Source organism: Nicotiana tabacum, chromosome 9 (genome assembly GCF_000715075.1).
Source record: "Nicotiana tabacum cultivar K326 chromosome 9, ASM71507v2, whole genome shotgun sequence".
Taxonomy (NCBI): domain Eukaryota; kingdom Viridiplantae; phylum Streptophyta; class Magnoliopsida; order Solanales; family Solanaceae; genus Nicotiana; species Nicotiana tabacum.
In genome coordinates, this window is record NC_134088.1 from 13,239,161 (window position 1) to 13,256,687 (window position 17,527).

Consider the following 17,527-nt stretch of genomic DNA (forward strand, 5'->3'; position numbering starts at 1 on the left):
TATGTTCAAGACTATTCCAAAGTTCTTTTGCAGATTTGGAATAGATTACACTGTCTCCTATTTCTTTGGTTAGAGAATTTAAGAACCATGAGGTTACCATGTCATTGCACCTACTCCATTGTGCATGATCCTTTGAATCCAAGGTAGGCTCATCACAAATCCCATTGATGAATCCCAGCTTGTTCTTGGCTGACAATGCAATCAGCATTGACCTTCTCCATCCTGGGAATCCTCTTCCATCAAAAGGTGAGGTCACAAGAGTCATCCCAGGGGCATCTGAAGAGTGAAGAAAATAGGGATGGTTGACATCATGATTGACTGCTTGACTTGTTGATCCAGAAGGAGGAGTTACTGAAGAATCTGTTCCAGTCATGGTGATAAAACAAGTTGAGTTCAAAGAAGAAGATTAGAAGTCAAGCAGTGAATTTTAGAAGATGGAGTCCAGTCAGAAGAAGATTAGAAGATGAAGTTCAAGCAGATTTCTGCTCTGATACCATGAAAGATTGAGAGGACTGATGATGCAGTGAATTTTTCTTATCTTGTATATTCACCCTGTAGCTTCTATATACATTACATCCTATAGATACAACAAATATACATATAATATTCCTAGACAATAGTATTGTTTACTATGTGAGTCCATACTCACTTTTAGTGCATGCTCACTAATACAAATGTGGGCATGTGCTCACTCATGTGTATGGTACTAATAAATGAATGGACAGGATGTGTTTATGTGTTATAATCCAACGGTCAGGATTAGATCTTCTGATCTGAATATCAACAGCTATAATGCTGCCACGTCACTGTCCACTTATCAGCATCAATGTGTTTTCAGTTTGTCTTCTTCTTCTTTGCTTTGATGCCTCGTCTGTTCTTCTGTCTGTCTGTCTCTGTGATGCTGCTGCTTCTTCTGTTCTTCAACATAAACATTCTTGGAAGAGTCAAAACAAAATCCCCCAAGTGACACTGGGGTGGTCAGGGACTGCCATGATGATCTCATTATGGCTTTTTCTATTTGTGGTAGTAACACTATGGCGGAGGCTAAAGCAACTGAGTTTACAGGAAAATGGTGTAGCCAAAATGGATACACTAATTTTTCTCTAGAACTTGACTCAATGGTTATTGCTGATATGCTTACAAAATGAGACACCAACAATTAGAATCTCAAGCTGGTGATTGATATAGCATCTTACATTGTTAAACATGCTAGAGCTAATGTCAAGCATTGCTTCAGAGAAGGTAATCAAGTAGCAGATTGTCTTGCAAAATTGGCTACCACCACAAATCAGAGGAGAGTGTTTCATTCATTCCAACAACTGCTCAATAGTGTAAAAGGACCTTTCCTCTTAGATAAATGGCAGCTTCCTAGTATAAGGACAAAGTATGAAAAACCTAATTTCTTTGTAAGTTAATATGTTCATAGATTCTCAGGAAGGTGGGCTTATATATGAACCTCCTTTCCTGTTATTTTTTGGGTGATGGTATCACCGTTGTTGTAATTTCTGAGGTAAGGTCTGTGGGGTCCATACCTTACCTACCAAAGAAAAAAGGAAAGAAACGAAAATGAGATGATTGCCGAAACTTACGGCTTAGGCGGTGGACAAAACCAATTTTTCTAAAGTTGATTTTCTGATTGAAGATTCCAATCTTTGATTGGTTAGAGGTGCGATGACTTCTCCTATAAATAGAAGTATTGAATGTCATCTCGAAGACACCCAAATAACGAGAGAAGCAGAAAGCAGTGAGAGTAATCCACAGATTGTTGTCTGTGAGATAACTAGTGAGTGATTGTAATATTATAGTGAGGTATTTTAAATAAAGAGTGTTATTTCTTTCAAAGTTGTAGTAGTCTCTTGACACTACCGAGTTGTAATATTATAGTGGTAATATTGCTCCGCTCGAATATTGTATTTTACCCCGCTAAAATATTTGGTATCATTATTACTCTCTTGTGTTATTATTATTTGCTGTGGATATTATTCCTGGGCGGGATTATTATTTTTTATCCCAACAACGTGGTATCAGAGCCATGACAAATAATGGTCTGCTATCTTTTCAATACCCCCGTCTGACAAAAGATAATTATGAGAAATGGTGTCTACGTATGAAAGCCATTATTGGCTATCAGGATGTGTGAGAAATCGTAGATAGAGGGTATGCAAAACCAGATAATGAGGAAGCTCTGCCTCAAACTGAAAAGGAAGTCTTGGCAAAGACAAGGAAGAAGGATCAACAGGCCCTCACGCCCATCCACCAATATTTGGATGATGTCATATTTGAGAAGGTGGCAGATGCTACCACCTCAAAGGAAGCTTGGGGGATTTTACAAAATTCTCTTCAAGGAGTTGACAAGGTGAAGAAAGTAAAACTTCAAACTCTAAGGGATGATTTTGAAGCTTTAAAAATGAAAGAATCGGAATGCATCTCGGATTATTTTTCAAAAGTGAAGGCTGTTGTAAATCAACTAAGAAGATACGGGGAGGACATAGAAGATGTCCGTGTGGTAGAAAAGACCCTTCGCACTTTAACACCTAAATTTGATTTTGTGGTGTGTGCTATTGAGGAGTCTAAAGATTTAGACTCTATGATGGTGGAGCAATTGGAAGGTTCTTTACAAGCCCATGAAGAAAAGATCAAAAGGAGAAAAGAAGTGCCATTGGAGCAACTTCTTAAAACTCAGGTATCATTCAAGGATTATGGAGGTGAAACAAGCTATTGAGGAAACGGACGAGGACGAGGCCGTGGCGGTCATGGAAGAGGAAGAAGTAACGGTAACAACTTCAACAATGAAGTTAAAATCCACCAAACATTCAGAGGTCGTGGTTGTGGAAATAGAGGAGGAAGAGGACATGGCTACTACAAAGAAATAATGAACAAAGGTATGACAAATCAAAAATTGAGTGTTATAATTGTCATAAATTTGGCCATTACTCTTGGGAATGTCGTAGCAATGTTGAATAAAAAGCTAACCTTGTTGACAACAAGAAAGAAGAAAATGAGTCAACGTTGTTGATGACACTCAAGGAAGAAGACAGAGATAATTGCAGCTCGTGGTATTTGGACAATGGAACAAGCAATCATATGTGTGGATGCAAAGAGAAGTTTGTGGAGATTAATAAAACAGTGAGAGGTAATGTGTCCTTTGGAGATACCGCAAAGGTTCAAATCGAAGGGATATGTATGATTCTGATCTCCTGTAAAGATGGTAGTCACAAGTTAATTCAAGATGTTTATTATGTGCCAAAATTAAAAAGTAATATTTTGAGTTTGGGCCAACTTCTTGAAAAGGAATATGATATCCACATGAAAAATATGCATCTTTGACTTAGAGATTCAAGTGAAATTCTAATTGCTGAAGTGCATATGACAAAGAATAGATTGTTTTCTCTGAATCTTAAACCAATTGATGCAAAGTGTTTGAAGGAAAATGTGCAAGATGAATCATGGTGTTGGCACATGCGATTTGGGCACTTGAATTTTGAAGCACTCAAATCAATGGGAGAAAAGAACATGGTGTATGGGATACCATCAATCAACCATCCAAATCAATTGTGTGAAGCTTGTCTTCTTGGGAAACATGCAAGGAGGAGTTTTCCAAAGGAAGCCATGTCAAGATCAACCAAGCCGCTCCAGCTTGTCCGCACTGATGTGTGTGGACCAATCAATCCACCTTCTTTTGGTAAAAGAAAATACTTTCTACTTTTCATTGATGACTTTAGTAGAAAGACTTGAGTTTATTTCTTGAACCAAAAATTGGAAGCTTTTGTTGCTTTTAAAAATTTCAAAGTACTTGTGGAAAAAGAAAGTGGCTATGAAATTAAAGCTCTACGGTTCGACAGAGGAGGCGAATTCACTTCAAACGAATTTAATGACTTCTGTCAACTTTATGGAATTTGTCGCCCTCTAACGTTACCTTATTCATCTCAACAAAATGGTGTTGCAGAGAGAAAGAATCGAACGATTCTTAATATGGCTAGATGTATGTTGAAATTTAAAATTATGCCCAAGGAATTTTGGGCCGAAGCTGTTTCTTGTGCAGTTTATTTGAATAACAGGTCTCCAACAAGAAATGTTAGAGATCAAACCCCTTAAGAATCATGGAGTAGAAGAAAGCCAAGTGTCAAGCACTTGAAAATCTTTGGGAGCATAGCCTGTGCTCATATGCCACATTAAGGGAGAGCAAAAGCCTGACGATCGAAGTGTCAAGCATGTATTTATTGGCTACGATACAAGTTCAAAAGGCTACAAGCTATACAACCCAAGCAGCGACAAGGTGGTGGTAAGTCGCGATGTTGAATTTGATGGAGAATTGGCATGGAACTGGGAAGCTCAGGAAGAAACTTCATATGATTTTCTTCCATACTTTGGTGATGAAGAAGAACCAGAAATCGTGGAACCTGTGCAAGATACAACTCCACCTCCTTCTCCAACCAATGTTTCATCTCTCTCTTCTCAAGAAAGTTCAAATGAACAGCCGCAAAGGACAAGGAGTATTCAAGAGCTCTATGAGGACACATACGAAGTTACTAATTTTGATTCTTTATATTGTCTCTTTGCTGACATTGAACCAATGAACTTTGATGAAGTTGTTACAGATAACAGTTGGAGACAAGCCATGAAGGAGGAGATTGAGTCAATAGAGAAGAACAACACTTGGGAGTTAACAACTCTTCCCAAGGGTCATCGAGCAATTAGAGTGAAATGGGTATACAAGACAAAGAAGAATGTTAATGGAGATGTGGAGAGATACAAGGCACGACTTGTGGCTAAAGGCTATAAGCAAAGGCAAGGCATCGACTATGAAGAAGTCTATGCACTTGTTGCCTGCATGGAGACGATTCGTTTGCTGATCTCTTTGGCGGCGCAAATGAAGTGGAAGATTCATCAACTAGATGTCAAGTCAGCCTTCTTGAATGGCTATCTTGAAGAAGAAGTCTATGTTGAACAGCCATTAGGTTTCGTGGTCAAAAACCATGAAGATAAAGTGTTACAGTTTAAGAAAGTTTTATATGGATTAAAGCAAGCCCCACGAGCATGGAATAGTTGCATCGACAAGTATTTTCAAGACAATGGGTTTACTCGTTGTCTCCATGAATATGCTCTTTACCTTAAAGTTCATACTAATGGAGATATCTTACTTGTTTGTCTTTATGTTGATGATCTTATTTTCACGGGTAATAACCCAAGTTTGTTTGAAGCTTTCAAGAAAGATATGTCTCGTGAATTCGAGATGACAGACGTAGGGCCCATGTCATATTACCTGGGCCTAGAAGTGAAGCAGATGGAAGATGGAATTTTTATCTCTCAAGAAAGCTATACAAAAGAGATATTGAAGAAGTTCAACATGCTCGATTGCAACCCTGTGAACACACCGATGGAAAGTGGGACAAAATTGTCCAAGTTTGATGACGGAGAAAAAGTGAATCCCACATTCTTCAAAAGTCTTGTGGGAAGTTTGAGGTACTTGACTTGTACCAGGCCAGATATACTTTTTGCAGTTGGAGTAGTAAGTCGCTTCATAGAGGCTCCTACCTCTACTCACTTGATGGTTATTAGAAGAATTCTTCGTTACCTAAAAGGTACGATCGATTTTAGGTTATTTTATTCTTCTTCTAATGATTTCAACCTTGTGGGATTTTGTGATACTGATTATGCGGGAGATATTGATGATAGAAAAAGTACAACTGATTTTGTATTTTTCTTGGGTGATTCTGTTATTTCTTGAAGTTCAAAAAACAGTCCATTGTTACTCTCTCGACTTGTGAAGCCGAATATATAACAACAACATCATGTACCTGTCATGCTATTTGGCTAAGAAGATTATTAAAGGAGTTCATTTTGACACAAATGGAAGCTACAGAGATTTGTATTGATAACAAATCAGCACAGGCACTCGTGAAGAATCCAGTGTATCATGATCGAAGCAAGCATATAGATACAAGGTATCACTTCATCAGAGAATGCATTGCCAAAAAGGAAGTCGAGCTCAAATATGTGAAGTCTCATGATCAAGTTGCAGATATCTTCTTAAAGCCTCTCAAGTTTGAAGATTTTTAGAGATTGAGAACAAGACTTGGAATGAAGAAGAAAAATCAAAATTAAAGGAGAGATGTGTGGGGTCTATACCTCACCTACCAAAGAAAAAAGGGAAGAAACGAAAATGAGATGATTGCCGAAACTTACGGCTTAGGCGGTGGACAAAACTAATTTTTCTAAAGTTGGTTTTCTGATTGAAGATTCCAATCTTTGATTGGTTAGAGGTGCGGTGGCTTCTCCTATAAATAGAAGTATTCAGTTTCATCTCGAAGACACCCAAATAACGAGAGAAGCAGAAAGCAGTGAGAGTAATCCACAGATTGTTGTCTGTGAGATAACTAATGAGTGGTTGTAATATTGTAGTGAGGTGTTTTAAATAAAGAGTGTTATTTCTTTCAAAGTTGTAGTAATCTCTTGACACTACTGAGTTGTAATATTATAGTGATAATATTGCTCCGCTCGAATATTATATTTTACCCCGCTAAAATATTTGGTGTCATTATTATTCTCTTGTGTTATTATTATTTGCTGTGGATATTATTCCTGAGCCGAATTATTATTTTTTATCCCAACAAGGTCTAGTCCTCCTCTTGTGCTTTTTTTAATACAACACAACCTAGACGGTTGTCTGGGAAAAAAAAGAGTCCCCCAAGTGGAAGATAGTCATCGCATTTCAAGTCGTCAAGCTAAAGCACTTTTGTGCAAATTCGTGTGGCAGGATTCCACAAGTAAATATGCTTTTTTGAATTGATCAGTATAAGACCATGACAAGAACCCAAAAGCTTACAACTTTCTATACCCCGTATTTTCCTGAATGGATAACTGAGCTTTTCTATAGTGAGTTGTTAGTTTATGATCAAGCGAAAGTAGGGTATTATTATGGGATTTTCCTCCGTTGAAAAGGATGAATCGTACAGCCCGATGATCATTCCTTCTCGTCGTCGTTGATTGGAGAGCTGGAATTTTGGACATGAAATCCAATAACACACTGCTTTACAAACACACTTGAATCGTAACAGAGATTTCACGGGTAAATATGAGAGAATAATCATCAAGATGTTGTTGGGTAGACCAGCCATTGGTCTGTTTTAGGGTTGAAGCGAACGTTTTTTTCTTCTTAATTTGGTGGAAAGGCTGCGCTAATGTTGCCACATTTGCCTAGGGTTTTCTGTTCTATGGAATAAGAAAAAACACACTGCGGATAATTTATATAAGAGTAAAATATTACTTGTAAGGTAAGAAATAATAAAAAATCTAATTTTATAAGGTAAGGATTGATAATTCTGCAACATTTCTTTGTTAAAGCAGACCACATTCGGAATGAGCATTCACATTTAATATACTTGAGGAATATAGAACTCCTGCAATATCAATCTTTTCTTTCCGTACATATTTACATTCTTTATCAAAGAGACGCAAATTGTAACAATTTAGGGATACATGAAGCTTAGAACAGGAGTACCTTGCCTTTACGTGAAGTTCACGTGGAGCCAGTGGTGAAGCCACATTGTCGCAAGGGTGGTCAATTGATCACCCTTCGTCAAAAAATTACACTGTAAATATAGGTAAAATATTAGGCTTTAAAGGTATATAATATATATTAAACACCCTTTGTCCGAAATTTTTTTCACTTCTTTAAAATTTGAACGCCCTTGACAAAATTTCTAGCTTCGCCATTGGCTGGAGCCACAATACTTAAATTGATAGTTTAGTCCCTACTTATATTGTTGATCTCACAAATATCCCACTAGTTAGTTTGTTACAACATATTTTAGATTCCCGCTGTAGATCTTTCCGTGAGCATCTTATAAAATACTATTTTTATCTTCTAAGTAGGACTGAATAAAATGAATTAAAATCTATTTTCTCCCTTAAATACTAGCAAGCGCAATATTTATAATCTCAAGGGTAATATATGTAAAAGGAAATTAACCATGAATTTGACAACACCAGTAAGCAGAAAGTTTAAAATCTTTTGTCACCGCCACAAGTTCTTAAGGAATGAACTAGTAAAAGATCGCCATAAAGTTCTCAAAGCTGAAAAAAGGTAAAATTGTCTAAATAATACTAGTTGGTAGTAACATCTTGTCACCAGCTCATATCCCACAACAAAGGCATCACTCCATCTGTGTAAAAAAAAAAAAAAGCAACCAAAATAGTTTATCAGGAAAACATTCTAAATAAGCATGTTCAACACGTACAATAATCAGAAGTAAAGAGAAGGCTGCCAAATCCTCCACTTCCAACCAAGAGGTTGTGAGTTAGAGTCTCCCCAAGAGCAAGGTGAGAAGTTCTTGGAGGAAAGGATGCCGGGGGTCTATTTGGAAACAGTCTCTCTACCTCCAGAGTAGGGGTAAGGTCTGCGTACACACTACCCTCCCCAGACCCCACTAAGTGAGATTCTGCTGGATTGTCGTTGTTGTTGTAGCACCTACAATAATCAGAAGTAAAGAAAAAGCTGGAGGCAAATGGCTCTAAAGTATCAAAATCTATTTGATTGGTTTGCGTTATTACTGAATTTACTTATATATATGAATAACAACTGAATTTGAGCACCATTAGATTTGAGCTCTTAGAGGCAAATGAAAGTATTGGTGTTAGTGTATTTTAAAATAAAATTATAATATTAAAGTGCATTATTTTTTGTGAGATAGTGGTTATAAATTGGGAAGAAAGTGGTCATTATTTTAGTGTAACTTTTGAAACCATTAATGCCATGATCTATTACTAATTACCCACTAAAGATTATATTTTGTAACCACCAACCTATGTTCTACTATTTTATTATCCCACTATCTTATTATTTATTTCATGAAAGCCTATAAATAGTGGTGTTTCCTCCTTATAGTGTAGATGAAAAAAATATGGTAGTGAGAATGAGAAAAGTTTTGTGGTATACATGAAAAAGGTGTGGTTGCCATTATAGAAAAGAGAGTTAACAAAAGGAGAACATCTAAGTCTCCAACGTATTCTCTATAGAAGAGAATATTATTTATATTGAAGGAAAGTGTTTATTTTTTGTGGAGTTTTGGACTCAACAACTTGTCTAGAGTTTGTTCGAGTCATACGATATTGCCGGGCTATTGTATCTTAGAGGGAACAAGTCAAGAGTATTACTACTAGACCAGTGAAGATGCTACCGCAGTGGGCTTGAATCTCCTTAAAGCGAGCGAGATATCCGCGCCTCATTTATTTTTCTTAAAGGGAACAAGTCAAGAATATTTATTTATTTTTCTTCATCATATTTTTCAACTATAATTACTTGTAATTTCACCCAGAGAAAGAACTCATTTGCGCACCCAGTGGGGATAGTTCTTGTCTGATTTAGGTTACCTTGTTTTCGGAGCAAGTTATGTAGACAATATGAAAAAACTCAACTGCCAGCACAATTGAAAGGGAAAAAAAATTTAAGTTCTGTAATAGTACCTTTTGCTTTTTTGCTTGTGCAACATCATTTTGTTGAGGAGAAGTCCCAACATCTTCATTGGCAAGCTTAAGTTGTAAAGAGGTCCCAACGTCTTCATTAGCAGGCTGCACACACATCGATTAATCTTAAAATTAAAGCTGAAGGCGACATGGGATGCAAAATATATGCATGTAGTTTAAGTATAGAGGAAAAATACACTTACTTCATCAGCTGACTCGTGAACACTTTTAGATTCAGAAGATACACCTTTCCCTGCATTCTCAATGACGTTATCCTTAGTTTCTCCAAGTGCAGAGGCTTCTTCTACATGAAGTTCAACACTGGGGAATTAGAAACTTCTCAAAACTTGTAAGAACATGATATATTTATGTCAAGTCTCTCCCCATCCCCACCCTAGGGCGAAGCTACTTTATGCGAAGGTGGTTAATTGACCACCTTGGTATTTATACAGCGTATATATAAGGGGGGGGGGGGGCGAAAATTCCTGGTTCGACACTGCACCATTGATGCCTTTTGGCTGTTGTTTGTCAAGTGTTGTCTTCTCAAAAGAGCCATTTTGATCATTCAGAGTTTTGACTTCATTGTCTACAACAGATCTTTGGTTCTTTATCATCTTCTTACGGGCTTCTTCTTTTTGCAATTCATTCCACGTATACTGTGGAATTGTACAAAAAGCAAGATCAACGATAGGATAATAATTTTATTTGAAAGGGAAAAGAATTGAATGACAAAATTAGATTTGAGAAGAACCAAACTCACCAACACCCAATCACTGTCTTTCATTGTAAGAGAAATCACGAGCAAATATCAGTGTCTCCCCTTGGCTGGTGAGCTATTCCCTAAACAACTTGAATTAATTGAAGAAGCAAATCAGTTTAGGCTCATTAATTATATTACGAAGATCATTTAGAGTTCATTTTAAAAAGTACTATATGTTATCATACCATATTAAGATATCAAGATCAGCACGACTAACAATTAAGTAACATTTAGTAAAAACAAAAAGAGCATATAGATCGACGGATGTTAGTACGTGCAGGTTGCATTCTCTTTTTGTTTAACCATATGTTACTCGGAACCTACTTACCACTAATCTAGATTCGTGCCGTGTAGGTCTATACCATGCATCAAAATGCATGATGCCTTTTGATTTGTAAAAGCATTTTCTTGAAGCGCTAATAAACTTAAAGGAAAAGCTTTTAATTTCAAAATCAAAGTTTCACACAATCCAGATTTAAGATATTAATTCAAAGGAACCATCCCATTTTTATCATCAATGAACATTCATATATATATATATATATATATATATATATATATATATATATATATATATATATATATATATATATATATATATATATATTAAATGTTGAATCTAGTTTCTAAATCAAAAACAAAGATGGACTTATAGAGTGCTAGAATTCAAGACCTCAAAAACTCCAAAAGAAACTAAGAAACCTCAAAATCAGGAAAACACACAAAAAATCATCACTCAAATCAAGAAAATGCACAGAAAAATCACCGGGGACAAAGGAGAAGAATGGTTGAATGTGAACTCACCTTTTTGCAATATTGGTTTTGTTAAGCATTGTCTTTGCTTGAAACTCTATTTATACAAACTGAATGAAGGCTCCACTTTGACCTTTTGCAATCCATTTTGGATTCTGCAAAATATCTGACACTATTGACACATACTCCATATTTAACGCATAGTTATTATCATATTTTCAGCATTTACAAAAAGCAAATTGAATTTAATACGGATTTTTAGAAGTTACTCCATCCGTTCACTTTTACTTGACACGTTTTGACTTTTCACACCCTTAAAAAATAATAAATAAAGTGCATAATTTATCATGATACCCATATTAATTGATGCATATTTTATTGGATTTGATAAAATAATTTGAAATGAGTAATAAATACTGTGGGTATAACAGGAAAAAAAATTGTCTTCCCTTAATATGGATAAAGTGACAAGTAAAAATGAAAATTTATTTTTAGTATACATGCCAAGTAAAAGTGAACGGAGGGATATTAATTTGTAAATAAAAGAACGGGCTAATTTCACACATACTCACTAAACTTTTCCTCTTGTAGGCGTACTTTTTTCCAGCACCAAAATTTGACACGTCAGTTAACTAAAAAAAAATTTCAGCCTGTCATAATTATATTTTAAACTATTTTTTTAATAAATTTTCCCAGGTTGACTGGGGTGTTGCAACAAGAAAGGAGGGGGAATATTTTTAAACTATAGACAATTTAAAAGAACATTAACGATAAGAAACTTTTATGAATTTCAACAAGCTAAATTGGGTAATGTTTTTACAATCTCCATCTTTAGTTTAGTTAATTACTATATGTTTTTATATTTTAATATTTGTTAGTACAATTGGCATTTGCCCACGAATAGAAGGAAAAGAATAAAATTATTTATTTTCCTATACCACCTATTTATTGAAATGCTTCTCCAATGTGAACCATTTCCTTTTTAACAGCTTAACCTAATTCTAAAGGAGGAAAAAATATTAGATTGTGCTTCTCGATTGTTTATGAATTCGATATGCAGATTAGGATAATGAGGATGGGTAGGAAAAGAAACAAACGAAATGCATGGCACCAGTTATTACTTACTTTTTAAGTGACGTGATCGTGTAAAAAATTCTTACAGTCTATCCACTTAAAATATAATTGCATGTAATAGAAAGTAACCTATCATAGTATGTTAAATTATATTATTATGCCTTGATTCCCTCGTACAGGGCACAGATGAAAGTTAGTCGAGAATCCCTTTTTTCTTTTCGTGCCTCGGGAACACCTTCGAATATATTTGATTGGAAGGAGGGTGTGATTCTTCCGGAGATTGGCAAGTCATATTTTTCCCGGCATCCGCCCCTGTATGGGTTCGATAGAAAATTTTGTATATATTTGTGTTTAAAATTCACTTAATATATATAAATAATTTATCAAAACCAAGTAAATTATCTTTTCTATAATTCATAACTCATAAAGTCAAAATCACGGCCCTTCCTCTGAATTAAGACTTAGTCTAATACGGATTTTGTCAAAATTTACAAATAGCAAACAAAATTTAATGGGGCCATTTGCAAATATAGCCATTTTTAAGCGCTCTAATTTAAAAATAAGCTACAATATTTTATAAAATTGCAAACCTAGCCACTCTTTGAAAGTAGTGGGGCAGCGATAGTCTGCAGTTCAGCTACATTAGTTCAAATTTATAACTAATGATTCGACATTGAGTTGCAGTAGTTCAAACTTCAGACCTATGGTCATATATGTTTACCTCGAAAAATGGGGTAACAATTAAATGTAATTTGTGGTTTTAAATATATGTGATTTATTATAATACTAGTGAATATACAAGTAATATTAAGTTTAAATAAAAAGAATTGATGAATCAAACCCGTGTTGCTATAACAATGAGGACCTCAAGCTTGACTTTCTTGGGGGCCTCGAGGTCAGCTAAGAACAATGAAGTATGGATAATAAAATAAAAGCAATAAAGCTGAAGAACACTTGTTGAGCACGTTAAATAAGAAGAGCAGAAGTAGAATATTCTATTGCAGTGAATAATGTGAGATGATCTTTACAAATTGATTGTGGTCCCCTTTATATAGGAGGAGAAAATCCCCAATATAGTACATTCCTAATTGTAGCAAAGAATTCTATTGGTACAACTGTATAACAACCTAGTACGGACTTGTACTATTTCGTACAGATCTTATCCTATAATTTATGCCCTGACCCACGTGTCATTGAGAAATTCCCGCTCTTTCTTGAGTATCTTCGAGATTGCACTGTCCTCGATATGGGTCGTGCCCGGCCTTAGACCTGCTTCCTCGAGGTATATATCCTGCAGTCGGGTCCGACCTCTACCTCGAGTCACCCCGACTCGAACTCATAGCCCAATTTAAGACTTCGAAATCGGGCTTCTTGATTTTGACCGTATACAGATAGTCCCCGCGTTTCTTAGAATGAAATGATAAGAAACGTTTGTATTCCCGAAGCCCTTAGTGATGATGTCATCCTCGTGATGCGAGTGTTCAAAGTGGCCGAAACGTCCCATCGGCCCACTTCCCCAAAAATATTGAATGCACGCCCGCGCTGGTTGGCCACTAACGCCACCAAACCATCGCTGCTCCTTTATAAATATGAGGCATTTTCTCTAAGTGAAGAACTTTACTCTTTCTTCTATCCTTTCCCTCTTCATCTCTTCCTTCAACCACTCGTTTCTTCCGCCACTTTAAGCGCCAGAAATGTTACACCCCATATTTTCGTACATGTAAAATACACTATAAATAAATTAATGAGAGCCCGGAAGTGAGATGTCACGTCCCGTAGTACTACATTACGATGATGTTGCACCATGTAGTGTTGTGCGTTGAATTTGTCATAAGGTAACTGACAGCAGTCCAAGGAAAAGATTATTTAGAAATTATAAGGATTATGCTATTTCAAACAAGTAATAAGTAAATTCGTAAAGGTGAAAGGGAAAGCAAGTCAAAAGAAATGAACTTTCGTCCAAGCTTGTCATGTTGGGATAAAATAGGGCTCAAGCTAAAATACTCGATCTTTATGGACTAGTACAATACAAGGTACTACATGATCATGATACTAAAGTATATTATAGTAAGGTGTATAAAGTATATTAAAAGCGAGTGGTATTTTAAGTAATTTGTGTTAATTCTTAATTATATGGTTAAATTAGTAATTATCTAAAATGATTGGTAAGAACATCACGTGGCAAGAAGAGAAATGAAGGAAAGTGACTCATTAATTAATTTGCAAGATGGCAACTTTTAAAGAGATAAGTACTTTATCTCATTTGACTAAAGACTTTTGTTGTCTCATTTTGGCTAATGATTTGTTATGGAGGAAGCCTAATGTATGGAAAACGTTATTTTTCTTGCTTTTAGAAAACAACCATTCCTTTCCTAAGTAATTACAAAAATACTACAACAAGTAAGATTTTCACCTTCAATTTTCCATTGAATTCCACCTTTTAAAACGGAAACAGTGAAGTTAATAAGAACTCCTTTCCGTTTTTTTTCCACATACAAAGTAATTTTGGCACTAAAGCTAAAAGGAATGATTTATGAATACATAGAAGAAGACATGTCCAACAAAAGTCCTTTGCTTCTGAAATACAATCCAATTCACAAGAAAACTTCCTGTGCTAATCCTTCGTAAAAAGTCAGTCTGTAAATCCCTGGTCATCGTGAATACGTCGACAAGACATGGCCACTGAATCCATTTCTTTTGACTGATCCCCATGAAGGAGTCATGGCTCGGTTTTGGGCTAAATATGTTAACGATAAGGTATGTTAAGGCTATCCCTTCTTTCTTTTGGCATGATCCCTACGATATGAACGAAAGTGCAAATGCACAAATTCCAAACTGACTCTACTCATAGAAGTAATAGAAATATCTATGTTCTTAAATTTTCAGGTGTCATAATATTTTATCATCTGTTCATGGGTCTTAGAAAAATACGAAAGTTGAAAGGATGTTACTTTGTGATATTGCTCAAGGGGCAAAATGGTCTTATAACATTCTGAATGGTTTTATTGACGTACTTTTCATGCATTGCATCCACGTGCATTGACCCATGACCTGATGGCATTATATACGCGTATATATATATATATATGTAAATATATGTATATGGGATATGGGAAAAGGTTATGGCGTTATATACGCACCACCACCTGATTAGCTGGTATATGATGATGATGTTGCCCACAGTGGCTGAAATATGATTCAAACGGCGTTATATACGCATATATGGGTATGTATTCAAATGGCGTTATATACACATATATATGTATGTATTCAAACGGCGTTATTTACGCGTATATATGTATGTATATATATGTATATGGGATATGGGAAAGGTTATGGTGTTATATACGCACCACCACCTGATCAGCTGGTATACGATGATGATTTTGCCCACAGTGGCCGATATGATATGATGGGATGCCCTCAGAGGCTGATGATGTTATGAAACATATACCTATGCACGACATGACATTCATACGCATATGCATGACGCTGAAAGTAATTTATGATTTACAAAGTTATTCAGACATATGAGTTGAGTCATGTACTCCATATATCTTCCATGTCTCCTATGTATTTATTTATGTGCCTTACATACTCGGTACATTATTCGTACTAACGTCCCTTTTGCCCGGGGACACTGCATTTCATGCCCGCAGATCCTGATAGACAGGTCGAGAGCCTTCCAAGTAGGCTATCAGCTCAGCGGAAGATGTTGGTGCGCTCCATTTGCTTCGGAGCTGCGTATTTGGTTAGTATGATTTAGACGTCTATTGTTTGGTATGGCGGGACTATTTTCCGAACTTTATGACATTCATGTACTCTTAGAGGCTTGTAGACATATGTCGTATATATAAAAGATTGTACGGCCTTGTCGGCCTATGTTTTGAGTTTATAAAAGATCATGTTGGCCTATTAGGCCCATATGTTATGTGTATATGATAATGTAATAAGAAAGATACGTTACGTTGGTACTCAGTCAAGTAAGGTACTGCGTGCCCGTCGCGACCCATCGGTTTGGATCGTGACAGGAAAACACCAAGATCTTGCCGAAAACACCACATCCCTGTGTATCTGCATTCTTTAGCTTACAATCATGGCCAAAACTTCCAATACGATCCCCAAAAAGGAAAAAGCATCATCTTCCTCTATCTCCCGGCCGGCCACAACGGTGATACCACCAACACTTGAGGAAATTACCCTTGGTGATTGCATCATCAAGAAGAACTTTGGTATCGAGAATCCTCCCAATGTTGAAGTGTAGAAAGATTACCAAGAGAAAGCGGAATACGTCCTGTAAAATAGTTAGAAACAAGAAAAGTTGTTGAAGTTTCAACAAGGTGCCTAATTCTGCTGGAATTATGCCTGCCAACATATTATATAAAAGAACAACAGAAAAAAGGTTGAAGCAACCAGAAATGTTTGAAGGAATATGACCAGTGAATGAGTTATTGTCAAGGCGTAAAAACAAGTAACTTATGTAAATAGCCAAGCTCCGACGGGATTTCTCCTGAAAAGCTATTATTTTGGAGCTCAAGGACATGAAGAAAGCTCAGATTTCCAATACTTGGTGAAAATGTACCTATCAGTTTCAGAGAACTAAGATCCAAAACAGCGACTCATTTGTGACAGCGACCACATGAAACACCAGGCTGTATTGGTCAAAATCTGACCACCTCGACCAAGTTAACCACGACCCCATTTCTGCAACAAGGTAGCAGACGTCAATAAAGTCAACTTCATTTCTCCTCCAAGACATCTGACGCATTGAAGAGAGCAATGCCTAACCACGATCAGAAAGCTCCACTGACCCAGTCCCGCCAAGTCACGGCAAGGGTAATAGGGTTTCGACTATATATTTTCCACAGGGAAGCCTACAAAAAGGGGGAGATCTTTCTGATAGAAGAAAGAGAAAAGAAAAGCTCCATTCTTGTATCCCAAAATGGGAGAAACAATTATAATCTTTCTTCTTCATCTACGGATGAAAAAGGCAATGTGAAATCTTAATGAGATCTAAGACATTTCATTCGTCTTTTGTGCAATCATTGTTATTCAATTTCTCGGTCTGGAATCAATTAAGTTTTACTACGATTTACCCCTTCATCTTTGATTGATTTACTTAAAAAGAGTTCAAAATCTTTTGAGTCAAATACAGGCCAGTCACCGAAATGGATGTTTCATTCCATGAGTCCATGATCCAAAAGGGATCATCAATGATCATATTCTTGATTTTGAATATTTGTTAGTACAATTTGCATTTGCCATGAATAGAAGGAAAAGAATAAAATTATTTCTTTTCCTATACCACCTATTTATTTAAATGCTTCTCCAATGTGAACCATTTCCTTTTTAACAACTTGAGCTAATTTTAAACCAGGAAAAATATTAGATTGTGCTTCTCGATTGTTTATGAATTCGATATGCAGATTAGGATAATGAGGATGGGTAGGAAAAAGAAATAAATGAATGCATGAC

General features: G+C 36.2%; 1 protein-coding gene across 1 annotated transcript; it reads right to left on the bottom strand.

Moving 5' to 3' along the window:
- Window positions 1-8,915: 8,915 nt before the first annotated feature.
- Window positions 8,916-10,316, bottom strand: LOC142164350 (uncharacterized). The gene is made up of 4 exons (XM_075222330.1): window positions 10,226-10,316; window positions 9,968-10,121; window positions 9,669-9,769; window positions 8,916-9,570 (listed from the first exon to the last, which is right to left on the bottom strand). The coding sequence occupies exons 1-4, from the start codon at window positions 10,247-10,249 to the stop codon at window positions 9,364-9,366; spliced, it is 486 nt and encodes a 161-aa protein (XP_075078431.1). The 5' UTR covers window positions 10,250-10,316; the 3' UTR covers window positions 8,916-9,363.
- Window positions 10,317-17,527: the final 7,211 nt, after the last annotated feature.